This window comes from Pelophylax lessonae (genome assembly GCF_965119305.1).
Source record: "Pelophylax lessonae genome assembly, chromosome: 9".
NCBI classification, from domain to species: domain Eukaryota; kingdom Metazoa; phylum Chordata; class Amphibia; order Anura; family Ranidae; genus Pelophylax; species Pelophylax lessonae.
The window spans coordinates 93,316,545-93,337,181 of NC_138776.1; the positions used below are offsets into that span (position 1 = coordinate 93,316,545).

General features: G+C 39.9%; 1 protein-coding gene across 1 annotated transcript in view; it reads left to right on the top strand.

The window, feature by feature from the left end:
- The window catches only part of STN1 (STN1 subunit of CST complex), a 105,171-nt gene extending 88,637 nt beyond the window's left edge, over positions 1 to 16,534 (top strand). Inside the window, exons 7-10 of the mRNA XM_082266722.1 lie at positions 689 to 848; positions 3,395 to 3,514; positions 7,896 to 7,968; positions 15,993 to 16,534. Coding sequence (XP_082122848.1) covers positions 689 to 848; positions 3,395 to 3,514; positions 7,896 to 7,968; positions 15,993 to 16,150 — 511 coding nt within the window. The 3' untranslated portion in view covers positions 16,151 to 16,534. The remainder of the gene's footprint in view (positions 1 to 688; positions 849 to 3,394; positions 3,515 to 7,895; positions 7,969 to 15,992) is intronic.
- Positions 16,535 to 20,637: the final 4,103 nt, after the last annotated feature.

Below are 20,637 nucleotides of genomic sequence, written 5' to 3' on the forward strand. Positions count from 1 at the left end.
TGTCCATGGGGGGGCTGGCCTGGTTGGGCATAACTGAAATCTGTTGATGTTTATTAATGCCACATGCCGATCTTTAGTATATTAGGTAATCACCACACAACTATTTACAATAAACTACTGGTAAAATAAAAAGTGCCAGGAAAAGGCTTTATGCTAAGCACTATTAGGTGTTCCCACACCACAAAAAAAAACAAAAACACGTGCAGCGCTAACTCACTAATTGTGGAACCCTCTAATGTATGGAAATCTTAATAAAGTTAAATATTACCACAATATCATTTTCAGCCATTTATCATTTTCCTTCCACTTCACAATTATGTGGCAGTCTATCACATAAAATACATTTACGTTTTTGGTTGTAAGTTAACATGACAAAATGTGGATTATTTCAAGGGGTGACTATGAATACTTTTTCAAGGCACTGTACCTTGATTTCTGAAGGCCCCTTTCACACTTGTGTGACTTCAAAATCACGCAATTTTTTACCACGTTTTTTTGCCGCGAAGCAACGCCTATTACATTTTTCTGTTTGCGCCCCCCCCCCCCCCCAAAAAAAAATTTGAGCACCAGCCGCCACTGATAATAATAATAATAATAATAATACATAAGATGTCTGTGATGCTTTGGCTCCCATACAGAAACAGGGACAGATATAGTTGCAACAATTATCAACATTTATTTTCAACAGGAATCAAGCCGTGTTACAGAGGTCCAGTCTTATCTCACTGCTCAGTGAAAAAATTATGAATTTTGTGAAAGAGAACACGATTTACAACTTTTACCTACCAGAACTGGAAAGTGTGCCCTCCTTACTGACAGCAGCTACAAATCCACATTACAGCACAGAGGTGTGTACATGATTCTTCAGGTCTCTCTTATTGCTGTTGTAGGGTTCTATTCTAGACTTGACATCATTCATTCTCCTGCTTTCTGTTTATACTCAAAGAGGAAGTAATGTTCCTGCATTCTTTTTTATTTAGCAGCCTTTTCTTTAAATGAAACCAATCTTAGTTGTCTTGGATCAGGATTGTAATATATTGACTTGATCATAGCCCAGGCACTTTTATTAAATATACCCTTAGTTCAGGGGTCTCCAGGCTTTCTACACAAAGGGCCAATTTACTGGCCTGAGGCCATTGAGAGTAAGCAAGGCCTCTGGCTTGGGGGTCAGTGGAAGTAAAAAAAATGACATAGCTCATGTGAACAGCAGGAGGAGGACTAGTGCCCCATTATTGGTATTCATGGCAGAAAAAGCTTCCCATCATTGATGTAAGTGAGGGGAATAGACCCCCTTATTGTTGGTGTCAGTGGGAGGAAATGATCCCCTCTTCGTTAATGTCAGTTTAAGAATAGTGCTGTAACTTTGGTATCAGTGAAAGGAAAAGTGCCTCATCGTTGGTGTCAGTGAAAGAAACAGTGCCCCACCATTGGTGTCAGTAAGAGGGATAGTGCCCCATATTTGGTATCAGTGAAAGGAATAGTGCCCCTTCATTGGTGTCAGTGGGAGGAATAGTGCCCCATTGTTGGTGAAAATGGGAGGAATAGGACCCTATTGTCGGTGACAGTGGGAGGAATAGTGCCCCATCATTGGTGTCAGTCGGGGGGGGGGGGGAACAGTGCCCCCTCGTTGGTGTCTTTGTCAGGAATAGTGCCTCGTCTTTGACATCAGTTGAAGGAATGGTGCCCCACCATTGGTGTCAGTGGGAGAAATAGTGCCCCATATTTGGTGTCAGTGGAAGGAATAGTGCCCCATTGTTGGTGTCAGTGGGAGGAATAGTGCCCTGTTGCTTGTGTCAGGGGGGGAATAGTGCCCTGTTGTTGGCGTCAGTGAGAGGAATAGTGCCTAATCTTTGGCATCAGTGGAAGGAACAGTTCCCCACCATTGGTGTTAGTGGGAGGAATAGTGCCCCATCATTGGTGTCAGTGGGAGGAAAAGTGCCCCATATTTGGTATCAGTGGAAGGAATAGTGCCCCATTGTTGGTATTAGTGGGAGGAATAGTGCCCTATTGGTGTCAGTGGGAGGAATAGCGTTCCATCATTTATATTTGTATGAGGAATTATTCCCTATCATTAGTGTGCGTGGGATGATATATGTCCCACTGTTGGTGTCAGTGGAAGGAATTCTGCCTCATCACTGATATCAGTAGCAGGAATAGTGCCGCATGTACAGCACCTCACCAGTCCTTCCCACTAGCCATGGAATGCCTGCATTGCATACATAAATACAGAGATGCAATGATGATATCATTGTGTCTAAAATAAAAAAAAGGAAAAGTTTTATTTAAAAATGTCATTAGTATGTTGAGTAATGGGGTAAAGAGGAACCAGAAAGGCCAAATTTTAGAAGATTAAACTTCATGTTTAACATTATCCTTACTTCTTGAAGTAGTCACTGATCTGCATCAAGCATGCAGGTCATCTGTACAGACTTTCCTCACTATTTACCTGTTTTGAGTCAATGACTCACTAAATAATGAAGGTACCCTGCTCGGTATTCAACCTTTGTGACAGCTGTTCCATGTAAGGGGGTAGATCACCCCACTGGATTTTGAGACAAAGCAAAGACCCCAATGGGTTTAAACCCCATATAAAGACATTAAAAGGAATAGGTTGTTTTTTTGTTTTTTTAAAGTGCCCCATTGTTAGTGTGTGTGAGGAATAGTGCCTCATCTTCGGCATGTTTTGAAGGAATAGTGCCCCAACATTGTTGTCAGTGGGAGGAATAGTGCCTCATGTAAAGGTAAAAATGTTTAAAAAAAAGAAAAAAGCAACATACATACTCCTCTTGATGCTGCAGCACCGGTCTGATGTTGCAGCTGTCCCCCACCGGTTCTAAGCCCGGGAACTCAGTGATCACATGACTGCTGATCACTCAGTCCGCTCAGAACAGAGAATAGTGACTTCAGTCACCGCTCTCCGCTTTGCCCTTCCAGCACTCACTGGAGTGCCAGGCAGGGGAGGGTTCAGGAGAAGCTGGTTCCTGCTCTCAATGGTGCGCTAAAGAAGCTGAGCCAGCTGCCGATCAGGAATCTGAGTGGATCCCGACAATATGGCAAGGATTCTTCCTGAGCCTGGAGCAGCTCTTTGACGTCAGCTGACATCCTCTTTATAGCTGTCAGCTGATTCTGGGTCACAGGAGAGAAGTATGGCCAAAAAAGCTTTGACCATACTTCTCTTTGAAAATGGAGTCACTGCGCTTGGATAATTGTAATGCTGGGTATCCATAGCAGCCAGTCATCTTCCAATGTCCTGATTACGGCTCACAAAGAAAGCTGAAATGTGATTGGTTACTGTGGATTGCATGAACTTTGTACATCATCACTGCATTGCTGTACTATAAACTCTTTAAGTGTCTTTCTATCAGTGACATGTTATGTTTGTTTTTTTTTTCAGAGTGACTCAAATGTTAGTTCCAGTTCCAGAGAAATTCGCAGCTTGTTCAAAGAATCCATAAATATACTACTAAAAAGAGGCATTGTGTACCAGAAAGGCCAAAGCAAAGATGTTTATTATGTACGCATGATTCCATAAGTATAAGTTTAATGTGTATTAAAATTCCATAAGTAAAAATTTAAGAAGAATTCAATGCAGAATGGTTATATGTATATATTTACTTCATTATTTTATGTGATCTTCCTACCATGGACACCAGTTGGTTTGTAGTTACCAGGTGTGATGGAGACTTCACAATGACAATTATTGCTTAGGCAAGCCATAGATGAAACAATTTTCTTCCCTTCCTTTCCACAGTCAGCGTTGTACCAGTTTGGAGGGTATACTATGGTAGCACTGTATTGCTCTGACCACTGTATGTAAAAATTTAAAAAAAATTGTAAAAAAAAAAAATGAATTAAAAATAAAAAAATATTGGAAAAAAAGAAAAACATTATTAAAAAATGTTTTATAAATGTTTTATATATATATATTTTTTTTTACATACTGTCACCAGTCAGTGTCCCTGTTAAACTGCCATACCAGTTATATGATGGTGCTGTACTGCACTGGTGGCAGTATGTAAACAATACATTTTCTTTCACTTTTCAACAAATTGTGACAAAAAATTTAAACCTCAAAAAACTCACCATGCCTCTTACTAAATGCCTTGGACTGTCTACTTTCCAAAAAAAAAGGGGTAATTTAGGGGATATTTGTACTGTTCTGGCTTTTTCAGGCCTCAAGAAATTAGATGGGTGTGTCCGTACATCAGGATTGAGGATCTATTTTCAGATAAATATACCATAGTTTGTGGACATTTTGGCCTAAATTTATGAAGAAAGATTATTTGTTTGCAAAATGTTATAACGGAAACTAAGAAAAATGCAGTTTTTTTTTTTTCAAAATGTTCAGGCTTTTTTCCTTTTTTTTTTTTTTAGCAAAAAATAAAAAAAAAAGCGGTTATTAAATATCACCAAAAAGAAAGTTCTATTTTTGTGAAAAAATTGATAAAAATTTCACATGAGTACAGTGTTACATGACCGCGCAATTGTCATTTAAATTGTGACAATTGTGACAGCGTGGAAAGCTGAAAATTGGCCTGGGCAGGAAGGGGGTAAACGTGTGCCATATTGAAGTGGTTAAGGTGAGGGTGGTTCATCTTATTTGGATTTCTTAATGCTGTGGAATATTGGAGGAATTTTTTTTATCAACTAGCAGGTGCCCCTTTATTACATGTATTACATTTAATATTAAGTGCCGGTTCACATTTCTGCGATGACAGAGATTGACATGACATGCGATCTCTGTGCGGTGCAAAGTCAGCCATACAGTTTGTATGGCTGACTTTGCACCGCAATCGCACTCAACACGCACAGGACCCTTTTTTTGGTCCGCAGCAGAATCGGATCGCATGGTGGGTCACACTAGTGCAATCCGATTCTGTGTGAACTTTCAGATCACACTGCGATATGCGATCTGATCTGGGGGTGTTGTTAACTTCGAATTGACACCCCCAGCGTATCGCATATGGCAGTGTGTACTGCCAGGGGTGCGGATGCGATGCAGGAACACGGTGTATATTCGCAGCCACCCCGCATCGCACAAATGTGAACCCGCACTAAAAAAAATCTCCTGCTTATGATTACCGAGCATTCACTATTCTGTGGAATAGAAGTACCATAACTATGCAACTGTTGCCATCAGTCAAGGATCATGGTGTCATGTCATTCATGTAGCAAAATCTGCCTACCTATAATGAATTTATTTTATATTTACTCACAATATTTCAGCTTTAAATCCTGTTAATTCATATACTTTAAAGTATGAAAGCAAACACAAGCTTTAGAAAATGAGGAAAAAGAATTTAGAGGATGTGAATTACAGGAAGATTCGCTTTATTTCCAGAGCACAGCATAGACAATGCAATGTTTTGTATCTGTAGATGTTTATCTTTAGCTAACAAATACTTCTCATACTTTTCAAAGACTTCTTTCTTATTTGGGTTTATTTTCATCTAAAGATTAGGCTTCCTGCCAGTCGTTATTAAATATGTCGATTGTTTTTTAAAAGTATAACCATTCAATTACTATATTGTACTTGGGTTTTGTTTTTTAAAATCTGTCCAGCCCGATAAAATGCATGTATACGTGTTTGTCCAGATTTGTCTTTGTGATATTGAGTATTTTTGCAAATGTACTGATATATGTTGTGCTATGATGATAAGGTCTTGGCTTCATGTCAAACTTGTAATCACGACGTTAGGCCTCCTGCACATTGAACATTAAAGCCTTGTACACACGTTGAGATTATCGGGCGCATGATCGCCTGTTTTTTTTTTTTTTTGCATGCTATTCTCATATTGAAAATGAAGAGTTTACTAAAGTTTACATACATTTTCGGACGACTGAATTAAAATTCTGAAGTGATGAGATGTGTTGTTGTTCGATAATACAATACGAATACACTACAACTATACTGATTAAACAAAAATCGCAGGAATTTTTTTTTTTGTCCTTCGTCTGATCGGATAACATTGGATGAAATTTAGTGATCAGCTCTCGAAAGCTGTGAACTAATGATCAGATTATTGTACGATCGCTTCGAAAGCGGTCATTTTTGTGCTATTTTCCGATCGGGTGTACTAGCTATTAGTCCTGATGCATGAGATCTTGGTATTTTGGTGCAGGTGGAAGGCCCAGGTGCCCCATTCAGCCTGTAAAATTCTATGGGAGGCTCACAACTGCTGTGGCTGGATGTTGTCAGTGTGAATCATGTCAACTTTTCCATGGTCTGTGTCCTTGTCCTGGTGCCAGTTTTATACATGTTTCAATAAATCTATTGGACCCAATTTCTTTCCCAAGATGCACAAAATGATACTAACATTAAGGTCAGTATGCGCTCAGGGATGAATGCCTGGAACGCAGACCGCATGCATCGTGAGCATTCATGCCTGGGCATGTACTGCTGTAAACGTTCGTACCACTCCAGCAACTGTCAGCCTCTCAGAGTTTTTCAGGCCGCTGGCAGCGGGGCTGTGCCTTCCACCCAAACCAAAGCACCATGATCTCATCCACTAAGACTAAGCATCCAGTGTGCATGACGCTAGCTCAAACTTTGTTTTGTTTTGAATAGGGTAGGGAAGGATTAAAAACTCTATCACTTTATTTTCTTTCCATTTCTGTCCCATTGGGGGGATTTCACTTAACTCCTTATACTGGACACATGCAACAGATAGTGAGAGGAAAGCTTTACATAGTGAGGGAATTCCCCTTTTAGACAGTTGTCACTGGGACAGGTGTTCCCATTGAAAGCTTTACCCTCAGCTTCATAACAACTGTAAAATATTGGGTTTTCTCTCCACACAGGAGTAAAAAAACACCTCCCAACTATTTAGCGTGGGGTAAATATATGGGACTTTAAATGTGCCACATAGAGATCCCATACCTGAATAAAATATCACAGACTTTTTTTTTACAATTAAAGCACCAAACAGATGGAGATAAAAGGATATTGACCCTATATGGATCATATACAAAAGTGGACATAGAACCATAGAGTATATTTAATAAATTACTGTGTGGTAAATAGGATCAACACGCTTCACAAAATTACTAGCTTCATCAGGATCCATGTCTGTTACATACACAGCAGATGATTCATTCTAGAAGGAGAAAGTATAAGATACTATGAGAAATACATAATATAACCAAAAATATAATGCATGCATTTACACTTTTGCACAAAATATACATTCAAATTATACAACAATATTACATAAGACATACATATCATGTACAGAATGTCTTTTGTAATCTTGTTATGTCATTTTGTAATATTTGTATTACGTTACATACATGTGTTATAAATATGTATTTTTCATAGTATGTTGTACTTATTCTTTCTAGAATGGATCATCTCCTGTAACAGGTGTGGATCCTAAACAAGCGAGTCATTTGCAAAATGCGTTGATCTTATACGCCACACAGGAAATAATTACATATACTTTATGGTCCTATGTCCACTTTTGTATATGATCAATATAGGGTCAATATTTTTTTTATCTCTGTTTGCACAATAAAGCCTGTGAAATTGTATTCATGTATGCGATCTCTATGTGGTTCATGTAAATGCCCATATATCTACACCCACTAAATAGTTGTTGGCTGTTTTTTCTCCTTTGTGGTAATATTAAGGGATGATACCCATAGAATAATACAAATATAGAATTGGACCCAACCACCATTTACCTTGGGAGATTGGATTTTCTCTCTTTCTGTCCCAGATGCAATAGCTATGGGGGGCAAATAGAGAAGATGAGTCAACCCAGCACGGCCACAGCGCAAGAAACTTGAAAGGAGTTCAAATTCTTCATTACTCTATTGAAAGGTTAAAAACAAAGTTTTGGTGATGGATACATTCCATGTATTGGAGCTATGACTGTCATTTGTATTCTTTTCAGGTAACAGATCATGACAAAGAATTACACAAATTAACTTTGAATGTGATTAAACAGGACTGCAGTAGGCAAAGACGTAAGTATGCACACTCTTCCCTTATTGTAATATTGTAGAAATATTTCCAGACAGACTGCAAGAGTTATTTGCAGTTACCTGTTGCAAAAAATGATTTGCTTGAATAGCATAAGCTTCTAAAAATAGATTTATAATTGGTTAGTACACAGAAAGGAGATCTATGGTCACAGCATTCACATTAATCTTATAACATCAGCATTGTAATAATAATGCAAACAATAGTTATACTGTAAAACCTTGGTTTGAGAGTAACTTGGTTTGAGAGCGCTTTGCAAGACAAGCACATTTTTTAAATAAATTTTGACTTGATATAAAAGCGATGTCTTGATATACAAGTAGCATCATGTCACAACTGAGTATAAAAGAGAAGAGAGGTGCCTCTAAGTGTAGCAATATGGTTACATTTAATGAAGGTTCAATATTTAGCAGCTCACATGGTTGATGATTAAAACAGGCATGTCTAAGTATGCAGGCATCTGGGGTAAAGCTGTCCATATAGACTGTCCTCCGCACTGCCATCTTCATCACACCCTTCCACAGTGCGCGACACGAGCGATTCAAAGTCTCGCTTTCAGATCACTCTACTGCAGGGTAGTCTTCCTAATCACAATTGCAGACTGACATCTGTGAGAACCAGTGGTTCAGAAGATGGTCTATGTGGACAGCTTTACCCCGGATGCCTGCATACTTAGATGTGCCTGTTTAATCATCAACCATGTAAGTTGCTAAATGTTGTACCTTCATTAAATGTCCCCATACTGCTACACTTAGAGGCGCCTCTCTTCTATTTTATACTCTGTAGCTCCTGCTGGATTTTGCTTCTAATCCCCTTGTGGAGGTGCCATTTGTGGATGGACATTTTATGATGACACAACCTATCACATTGCTATAATCTTTGTATATAGACTATAAACTGAAGGACTTATGAATAAATGGTTGTGGAACTCATCTGAGTTTCCATTATTTCTTATGGGAAAATTCGCTTTGATATAAGAGTGCTTTGGATTACAAGCATGTTTCCGGAACGAATTATGCTCGCAATCCAAGGTTTTACTGTATTTGACAATCCAATTTCATCTTACTTGGACAATCTCCTTTCACCTTGTGAGTGCAGCCTGTCTGCTGGCCATCTCTTTATACAAGCAGTGATTCCTATACTGTACTGACTCTACCTCCTAAAAGTCTTCCTGTCTGTAGGCTCTGAGAAATATGTGACACAGCAGAGCCTACCCACAGGGCATAGTGAATACGTGTCACAGAATTCAAGGAAGTAAATGTGCAGGGAACTTCACAAAGTAAGTTTACGAACTTCAAGAATGTTCAGAATATGAGGATTAGGTTACAAATAATTAAAATACAATGTGGAAATGAATATATGATTTTACATTTTGACCATGGATTGAGGCACATTTACATTTTTACATTGTTTTATAAAGAAAAAAAGAAAATCTCAGTGAGGTCACATCTCAAAACTAACCACTAGAGGTCACCACATGACAGCGTTACCATGGATGTTGTATTGGACAAACACTACAATGAGTGTAAGATGCTTCTATATAAATGTACAATTGTAGCTAGCGCTAAAGTAATAAATAAGGGGCAATTTGTGGAAACGGCACCAACATTTGAGACCTTTCAGTATTCGTTTCTTAAAGTGGAGTTCCACCCATTTTTAATAAATTGGATTACATAGATGTATGTAATCCCCTTTAAAACGACTTTTACCAACGGAAAGTTTTTTTTTTTGCTAGTAAATACCTGATTTTCTGCTTTATTTATCCTCTTCTCACTTCCGGGTCAGGTGGGCGATTACGTCATTCGGCGTTTCGCAGTGTGTGCTGGGATGGCATGAAATCTCGCTTTATTACACAGGAGATATGCTGCACTGCGTGCTCTGCCCCGCCTCCGCCCCGCCTCCTCTCAGTGAGCTGTATGTATGTAGTGTATTGAGGCCGTGCTCCGCCCCGCCTCCTCTCAGTGAGCTCAGTGAGGATATAATGCTTTCAGTCCCCGCTCACTGAGAGGAGGCGGGGCGGAGCACGGCCTCAATACACTACATACATACAGCTCACTGAGAGGAGGCGGGGCGGAAGCGGGGCAGAACACACAGTACAGCCCATCTTCTGTCTAATAATGCGAGATTTCATGCCCTGAGATAAATCCCAGCACACACTGCGAATCGCCGAATTACGTAATCGCCGACCGGACCTGGAAGTGAGAAGAGGATAAATAAAGCAGAAAATCAGGTATTTACTAGCAAAAAAAAAACTTTCCATTGGTAAAAGTCGTTTTAAAGGGGATTACATACATCTAAAGTGACTAAAATGGGTGGAACTCGACTTTAATCCAACAAGGTGTTGAATCATTGCTATTTTTATTTTAATTGAAACAATGCTGGTATGTGTGACTTTCAAGTTCAGTTCTTGTTTAAATAGGATTAACAATGGCATAAGCACTTATAATATAAGCAACACTGTTGCAAACTGTTTAAAAATATTAGACAATACGTATAGACAAACTAACATTAGAGAGTGCAATTTGCTTTGTGTTTTTTTTATGTAGATAGGTAGAATTCTATTGCATGTGGAGTCTTTTCACTTAGTGAATACCCTTTTAAGTAAGACCATTCTGTATGATGTTACTGTGTTCCAGTATTAAGTCAGAGGAATGGATATATCATAAAGTCTATTTCTACAGCTATGAAATAGATATTTACATTGGGGCTTATTCTATAAAGGGTTAAAGATTAACTAAATTGTATTTTTTTAAAATTGCCAACGGGTAAGCTTTATGGCAGAAGAGATGCTATGGGGTTGTTTTACTAAACGCAAATAAACTGTGCACTTTGCAAGTTCAGTTACATTATTTTTCCTAGAGCTTAGTGAATGTGCTGAAGCTCTGCTGATTTCCTTCATCCAATCATGTGCAAGCAAAAATGCAGTTTTTTTAAATATTTTCCTTGCACCTGATTGGGTATTCTTTACAAAGTGAAGGTGCACCACATTTGCTAAGCTCTGGGGAAACTGCACTTGCAAAGTGTACAGTATATTTACCTTTAGTAACCCCTATGTGTCTCTCCTGCCTCGCTTTCTAGAAATGTTCGTTTTAGAATACACTGAACCACACATGCACAGATCAGTGTACATTCTAAGCATGCCTTGGGAGCTAAGATGATTTAGTTACCATGTAAATGTATGGGAGTTACATCACTCTAAGCACTTCTATAATGATTCAGGTGGGAAGGTTAAAGGTTGATAGTTTCTAGGGCTTGGGTGTGAGAAGGGTTGTGCTAGGGTCAGATTGAGGTTAGGAATGGGGGGGAGGGTTCACTTTACTTTTTCTTTTTTTGATGCTATAAGAACATTTTGGGGCTTTAGCATAGAATTCTGCCATAGTTTCCCTGTCCAGGGAGCCGCTGTGGGTGTATAGATGTAAATGGCTGTACGCAGCCTTACTTGGGCATATGCCATTGCTTTTGTGCATCAGGATAAACACATGCATGGGCATATGATCAAGGCCCCTTTCACACGGGTGATCCAATCAGGTCCGCCTGTCAGGTTTTCTGGTGGACCTGATCGGATGGTCCATGTATCCCTATGGACCACAGAGTGTAAAATGATTCGTGTCTGTTTACACCTGCCTACCTTTGAATCGATCCGGTCCACTAAAAAAAAACAAAAAAAAAAAAAAACCAGAAGGGGATTCATTCCCTTACTCTAGGCAGATTAGATCGGATGGCAGTCAGGTGTAAACGGACCACCTATTTTGCAGAGCAGGCTGTGTCTGTGTTGGCTCCGCATAATCAGAGTGGGCACAGACCTGTCATCCACAGAATCTGCTCTGCTCAGCAGGAGATTAGCAGACAGATCCCCGGCTCTGTGTGAAAGGGGCCTTATTCTCTGATCGTAGAAATTCTGTGTTTGGGGAATAAGTCATATGCACATGCACTTGTTTACACCAATGCATTAGAGCATCAGGGCAGGGGCTGCTGGCAACTTCCAGCCCAGGGGGCAAGTACAAACCAGAGGCCCATGGTGCAGCAACTCAGCCCCCCTCCCAATCTCCCTCTTCCTGGCCTCCTCCTGACCCCCATTCCAGACTGAAGCTCTGCTCCAGGTACTCGCTACTCCCTGGCTGAATCCGGGTTCCCGACCTGGACACGGGGGGGGGGGATTGGGGGAGATAGCACAGCTCGGTCGGGGCTGGCCAGGGGAGGAGAGTCTCCAGTGGGGCATGGAACCGACCTCTGCTCAGACACAGTTTACACCATCCATGCTTTGGGGGGGGGGGGGTCAGTGGTGGGTGGGGACTTTTAACTTATCTTCCCCAGGAATCCTTTAGGCATGTCTGTGGCATAAGTAATGCAGCCTTTTTATGGGGCATAAGAATGGCCCGGCTGGCAATTTCTCCCCTGCCCCCTGGCCCAGTCCTCCCCTGCATCAGGGTATACTAGAGTATGGCAATGTACAGCCATTTATTTCTATGACCAACTATACACACCGACTGTGGCTCCACGAACAGGGAAAATAAGCCAGAATTCTATGCTAGAGCCTCAAAATGTCCTTTTCTTCTGGGAACAGAAAAGTGCTGGGATTTTATGCTAGAGCCTCAAAAGTCCATGTGCATGAGGCCTTAGCCCCACAACAAAGCCAATGCATCAATCTGATCCTTGGCAGACAAAGCTGCTTTAGGTTTAAAGACGTTTGCTTAGGAAAATGACGTTCAGACTCCAGCTGTATTGGGATGAAGCTTGAATATGTGACCAGCTGCCTAAAACATAGGATGAGTCATAAAAACCTAAAGACTGTACACCCAGGGGTGGGAATTCAGTAATACTGTACATACATCACTGTTCATATCAGATACTGGAGGATACAAATGAGACGGCCTGTTTCTCCACACAATCCAGACATTCTCCTGTTGTCAAAATGTTACTCACAAGAGTTATCTTCACAAGTTGCTTCTATATTTATTCAGCAATGAAAGGCACGCATAAGAAACAGCGGCAAGTGTGTATATGCACTTTAAAAGGTTTGATTGACGCCTGGTTGCCAAGCACCATAAGTGCTTGCACGGTATTCTTGTGTTGGAAATGAGTTGTTAAATCTGTAGCTGCTGCAGACACCTATAAGCCTGACCACAAGTATGTCAGCATAAAAGAAGTCACATCTACACTGGTAATTATACTTCGAGACAAACCTGCCATCTCAGCACTCTAGTTAACTCTTTTTTCACAAGTTTACTTGAAGTGTATAGCCAATTATTATTTTTTTTATATGTGGATACTGCATGGAGAGATTAGAACCACTGTCCAGTTTTTATTGCTGTCTGTGCCCCTGTTGGATAGATTCACCTTCTCAATTACCATTGTTACCAAGATAGAAAGTGATGGGAAATCCCACATTTTACAGTTGTCACTAAACAAAGGGCAAGGGTAAAAGTGACCAGTTACGGGGACACCTGTCTAAGAGGATAATTTTCCTTCACTTTGTAGAGATTTAAGCTGACCATCAAATTTCGGGCTGTAAGCAGCCTTGCTAACACCATGCGGCTCAACAAATTTTAAATGAGAAATTGGAAGAGGCAGTTGGCAAAAAAGTCAGCTGAACAGTGACTGCAGCCAATCAGCTGCAATTATTTTTCAGGTATTCTGACAGCAGTAGGTGTCGGCTGTCAAAAAACAATATCCGGCAGACCGGCACTGAGCAATTTGTTCATCCAAGCTGTTTAGCATGGATTGGGGAATCTATGGAAAACTTCATGTGTAAGACCAACTTAAAGAGTAACTCCAATTGCATGGGAAAAAATAGCAACTAAAGAAAATGAATATTACATATACAATTGCAACACAAGATATGTTGTAATTAAATGTTACAAATTTCCTTTCCCTTTTTAAAATCTGCAAGGTTGTCATTTTCTGTAAACTTCAATGCAATATGGCAACCTAGAGGCCTTCTGTACACAGCCGGTATGCAGAACATTCCCATAAATGCTTGTGTAATTGGCACACTGATTTTCCCTGAAGTCTGCTTTAAGGTACAAGTAAGATTTTAAGTAACCACTGCAATAAAAAAAAAATATATTTTTGGTAAGATAGTCCAAAAGGGCTAATCACTTCTAAAGGAATGCAGACCATGCAAATTTCCTTATTAGAAGGAATCATTACCTCAGTGGATTAATATTGAAAATGTTTCTACTATTCAGATTCACATAATCAAACAGCTTTTTCTTCAGAGCAGAAACAGGTAGGAGTCTGCAACACATACAGTATTGTTAAAATCCATGCAATGTAAAATAATCACCCAGAGAGGATTGTTTCGTTTTTTTTTTTTTTTTTTTTCAACAGAAGTAGAGTTACTCTTCAACTCTCATTTCCTATTTTATTTTCGGGACAGGAAACCTCTCCAGTGAGAAAAAGCAAAAAATAAGTTTACAGGGGTTTTGACCCTTCTCTCTTCGATTCAGAAAATATGCTTTAGTTTTTGTAGTGAAAACATAATGTATGATTACCATTAAATGCTACTTATTGAAAACATATCTTGATTATGTGTTTTAATGATTATATATGTAGAGCAGGGATTCCCAAACTAAGGCCCTGCAGCTGTTGCAGAACTACACATCCCATGAGGCATTGTAAAACTCTGACATTCACATACATGACTAGGCATGATGGGAATTGTAGTTACTGAACAACTGGAGGGCCGTAGTTTGGGAATCCCTGATGTAGAGTGTAAGTCCCCTTTCACACGGAGCGGACCGTATTGCGATCCGCTCCAGCACTTTTTTTTATTTTTTCGCGGATACGGATGACATTTGTGTCATCCGGTCCGTATGTTCGCATATCATCCCATCTGTTTGCGGATGATATACGGACATGATGCATGTCTATGGGATTGCGGATGTCAGTGGATGACACCGCTGACATCCGATTTTGCGTCCTTTCCATTTTTTAAACGGAAGAAAAAATAGGGTTCTGTTCCGTTCCAAAAAACGTAACAGAACTGAAAGGATGCAAATCGGATGTCAGCGGATGGTCATCCGCTGACATCCGCAATCACATTGACATGTATTATGTCCGAACGGATGGGGAGATATACGGACATACGGAACGCCCATGTGAAAGGGGCCTAACACAATAGTAAAGCTAATTAGGAGTCTGTAGAAGGAGAGAGGAAGATAGAAATTTATTTTTTTCCTACGAAGCATACACATATCCTGTTAGATTATGTAAAATTTCAAAGAAACTAATACTGTATAATCCAGTTCTTTTGGAATGAGGCCATATCAGTTAGTCACTGATCCGAAATCCCCAGTTGTATGTGTTATACAGTTTATGTGTTAGTTATTTAAAAAAGGTTAAACACTTAGAGGATGAATATCTCTGGTATTGGCAATAGCTGCTAATTATAGATCTAAGAGGTCCTATTCTAGTGTAAGTTAAAGCGGAACTGAAATCTGATTATTGAGTGTAACACAATATTGTAGTCAGATCTTAGCTGTCTTTTAATTGCAGATCAGAGAAAAGCTAGTCGTAATTAGTCACATTTGACTTTCCAAGAACAAGATAGGAGGCCTGATTTATTAAACCACCCTGTTCTTCAGAAACTTTCCCAACTCCTCTCACGTTTTTGGACAATCAATATCTGCCTTGACACATTCCTTGGTGAATGGATTAAGAAGACTGATTTACCCCTTGACATTCATTTTTTCTGAGGAAGCTTCTTAGATGAGTGATGCAGTGTTCAACATTACAGAACAAGCTGAATGACTTGGATAAATGAGAACCTTTATTTGCATTAGAAAATAAAGCTTTGTTCATACTAATGCATTTTAGGTGCACTGGAGGTGCAGTCCATCTGAAAAAAAAGCCCCCTTGCTGCATCTATTATGTGGTGACAGATGTACATAAGCCCTAAAAATAATAAAGAATCTGGGTGCTTGCAACACCTTTCATTTCCTTTCTTTTATACAAATACATTTACACAGCTGTAACTTTAAATTCTACCCTTTTTGATTTATTGCAGATGCAGAGAAGGGATGTCACTTCTTCCATGTTTTGAACTGTGTACAACAAGATTTTGGGTCCTGCATAAATGAAGCCGTACTGCAGAGAGTCATTGATGCACTTGAACAGAACAGTGACATTGTCAGTACAATGGAAAAATACTACACTGCCTTCTGATATTATACTGCAGCCACTAATTGTCCTGATCTTAGTGGTCAGAAAATGGATTCTTGTATGGGAGCAGTGGAAGAAATCGTGACCAAAGTCATATCCAGGGGGACCCCAGCTGAGAGCCTGGCTCTGTGCCAGGCAATTCTCCAGTAAAAGCATCATCGTGGCATTAAGAAAAGACTTTCATCTTCCCATTATATTGTATGGGAGATATTGCAGAGTCCTGGCTCATATTTTTCATCCATTGGGCTCCTGGGAACATTTTAACATTTCAGATCACAGAGTGAAAAGACACAGCATTATAGAGGATGTCATTTTTTTTATTCTTATTAAAAATAGTCGTTCTTTTTTTAACCAAAGCAAAGATAATCAAAGATCTAAAGTCACAGTGCTGACATTTGGTGTTATTAAAGACCGTTTTTTACCAAAGCAAAAAGCTTTTTTGTAAAACAATTACTCTTACTGTGAAAATATATTTATATTATTCTTTTGTCTGTATTGTTGCGACCACTTGTATGTACTATTTCCGGTTCCTAATAACGGACCGCAATACAGTTCATATGTCATCTTCCTGCTCATAATAAACGTTGATGTCCCATTTTTCCTTGCAGCCTACATCATACAAGTGGGCGTTCTTTTCTCCTACATCACTTTGCAGAAAGAGAATGCAAGGAGACAGTGTACCTGGACATGTACACATGTAGCCTCTAAATCTTCTTTCCGCGCTTTTGAGTACCTACTCAAAAGCTACATAGGAAGTAATTCAATTACACTTTAATATAACATATATCACAATACATACAGTATCTCACAAAACTGAGTACACCCCTCACAATATATTATTTTATCTTTTCATGTGACAACACACTGAAGAAATTACACTTTGCTACAATGTAAAGTAGTGGGTGTACAGCTTGTATAACAGTGTACATTTGCTGTCCCCTCAAAATAACTTAACACACATTAATGTCTAAACCGCAGGCAAGAAAAGTGAGTACACCCCAAAGTGATAATGTCCAAATTGGGCCCAAAGTGTCAATATTTTGTGTGGCCGCCATTATTTTTCAGCACTGCCTTAACCCTCTTGGGCATGGAGTTCACCAGAGTTTCACAGATTGCCACTGGAGTCCTCTTCCACTCCTCCATGACGACATCACGGAGCTGGTGGATGTTAGAGACCTTGCGCTCCTCCACCTTCCGTTTGAAGATACCCCACTTATGCTCAATAGGGTTTAGGTCTAGAGACATGCTTGGCCAGTCCATCACCTTTACCCTTGGCTTCTTTAGCAAGGCAGTGGTCATCTTGAAGGTGTGTTTTGGGTCGTTATGTTGGCATACTGCCCTGTGGCACTTGACCGTTTGGTATCTATATACTAGGAGGTATTATCTTCCAGCATATTGGTCTGGACGATATCCAGTATCCCTAGATTATGTTTTTTAATATTTTTTTGTTGTAATTTGATTTTTGATTCCCTTTGAATCAATTTTTGGCATCTAGGGGTCCCTCCTATACAATTGGCTTTGTTTGACAGACCCGTGGACTTGTCTGCTGCAGCAGTGAGAAGTGTTTGTGGTGTAGACTTGACGGCTCTATCCACTCCTAAGGGAAAGCAATAGTATATGTACTTGGAGATAGTTTGGATGCTGAGATCAGAGTTACCTTTGATAAAGACTTCACTGTCTCAAGGTCCACAGAGGAAAATTTTGAGGTCTTTGTTTAGGGAATACAGTAATCCCCCGCTACATCGCGGTTCAGTTTTTGCGGTCCCGGTAATTCGCGTTTTTTTTTGTAATGTTATTTTACTATATAAATCATTAAAAATGAAAGATTTTTGTGTTTTTCATAGCTCTTGCTCTGTCTCTAAGTATCTTTTATGTGTTTAAATGAGTTTCTATTGTTTTAAAAGTGTGTTTAAAGACCTTAAAATGCTTCTACACGTACAGTGACAGTAAAAAAACATGCCTACAATGCATTTTAATAGGGTTTTTCTATTTCGCGGAATTTCACTTTTCGCGGCTGGGTCCGGAACGTAACCCCCGCAATGGAGGGGGGTTTACTGTATAAACGATTAATAATAAGATCCCTAAACCATAAGTGGGACATTCTCTCTCTCTTGAGTCTTATATCAGCCAAGGAATTATCCCAAGAGGACTCGGAAAGAGGGTGGTTCCTGCAACTCACTTGCAAACGAAGCGTTTCCTTGAGAAGTGGAGGGCAAAATGCATTAGTCATGGTATAAAAATCATGAAGCTAATTGTTGAAGAGGAAAAAATACAACTAGACTCTTTACAGGAAGAAATCAATCTAACAAGAGATAAGCTAAAGCCCTTTAAAGAATCTGAAGAGTTTGAAAAATTAAATGAACAGCTCAGAAAAGAGATTGCTAGGGCCCAAAAAGGGTTAAAAAATACCAAACAATCCAAATTTCAAAGAGACTTGGATGACTCCCAAAAATAAGAGATGCAGATCACAGAGAAGAGGAGGTGTCCCTAGAAGTCTTATAATGGGTCAATACAATCAGGCAGTGATGACGATGACAAAATATCTGTGTCTTTTTTAGACAAAGACTCTTTGGAAGAAAGGGAACCTCCTCCTATCCCCAAAGGTATTCTGAAAAAGAGTTCCGGAAAAGGAAAAAGAGGAGGAAAAAAAGGAGAAACAGAAGGAAGTCCAGCACCCATAGAACAACAGACCAGGACAAGGAACCAGAAGTAATAAACCTGGGAATAGAAGGACCCAACCAAGATCATACTGGGGTGAGTTTTATTACTCAGCCAGATGATCAAAAAGTCATAAATTTATCTAAATTTCCCCTACAGGATAGACACATCAAACTCCTACAAAAAGGGCTATCCTTCTCGCCCACAGACAAAATGGACAATTTTGAGGTCTATAAAGATCTTTACCTGTATCTCAGAAAAATATACTATAGGCTGCTTAATTCTGTGGACGTTAAGGAATCAGCGGAGCCCTAGGTGGCCGATCTGATAGACCAGGAAGCCTTAGATATGTTGAACTCCCTGTTAGAGAAGGGCGGAATTGAATCAGAGGAGGAGGAACAGCCCATCTCTGAAGGTCACAGAAGGAAATCCCATATTGTCATTAGATCTACGGCAATGCAGAAGTTCTGTGACAATAAGTGGTTGAATACCTTCTTGACATTGGTTGAGGAGGACCTTAAAAAATGAAACTGGAGTTCCTCACCCTCAGACAATCTCACCCCGGATGAAAGGAAGGCACTCCACAAACTCAAGCAGGCTGAGGAAATTGTCATAAAAAAAGCGACAAAGGTGGCAATGTGGTTCTGATGTCTGAGAGTGGTTATGAGAGGGAGGCTGCTCGACTGCTCTCAGACATCCACACCTATAAAAAACTTGATGGCAACCCATTTCCCAGCCTGGTGGCAAAGATCAATGAGAAGTTGGCCTTTGCCTTTGAGGCAGATCTGATTACAAAGAAGGAGGAGAGATATCTTATGGTGAATGAGTATAATGTTCCAACTTTTTATACTATACCAAAAATTCATAATGATCTAAAACCCCCCCCCGGGAGGCCCATAATTTCAGCTATAGGTGGGCCTCTTGAGAAGTTGGGTCAATATCTAGACTTCTTCATTAAGGAATTAGTAGTGGAGCTGCCTTCCTATGTCAGGGATAAAGGTGATGTTATAAATAAAATCCTGGGTTTACATTTTTTGGAGGAGGTGCTGCTTGTTAGTATTAACGTAGAGTCATTATATACGTAAATCCGCAACGAGTGGGATATGTTAGCAGTGTTTCACTTCTTGGAAATTAAATTCCCACAGTTTGGACCACAGAATGAATTTCTGTTAGAGATCTTAGATCTTACCTTGAATAACCACTTTTTAATTTTTGGGTAAGTATTACCAGCAAATTAGAGGCACCGCTATGGGTGCCCCCTGGGCTCCCTCGTATGCCTGTCTCCATCTTGGTCTCTGGGAGGAGGAGATAGTGTATGCTTCCTCAATGTACCTCAGCCATGCTAAGATGTGGCTGAGGTACATTGATAACATACTCATGCTGTGGAGTGGTACCAGAGCCTAACTTGACCTGTTTATGTATGAGCTAAACTTAAACAGTAGAAACATCCATCTTACATTTGTCGTGGATCCAACACAAATTAATTTTTTGGACCTGACTATTCGATTGGATGAGGGTCGGCTTTCCACCATCACCTTTAGAAAAAGTACTACTGCAAATACCCTCCTCCGTGCAGATAGCCATCACCCTGAACCTCTCAAAAAGGGTATCCCAGTCGGACAGTTCATCAGGATTAAGCCGAACTGTTCTGACTATAGCGAATACCTACAGGAGGCTGAAAAATTGTACCAACGGGTCAGGGAGAGGGGGTATTCGCATCAAACATTGAGAAGGGCTAAATGAATGGCAGGTCAAAAAACTTGAGAGGAGCTCCTCGCCCCCAGTGTAAAGAGAAAAGATAGTACCAACACCTCTCCGAGGATGATGACAAA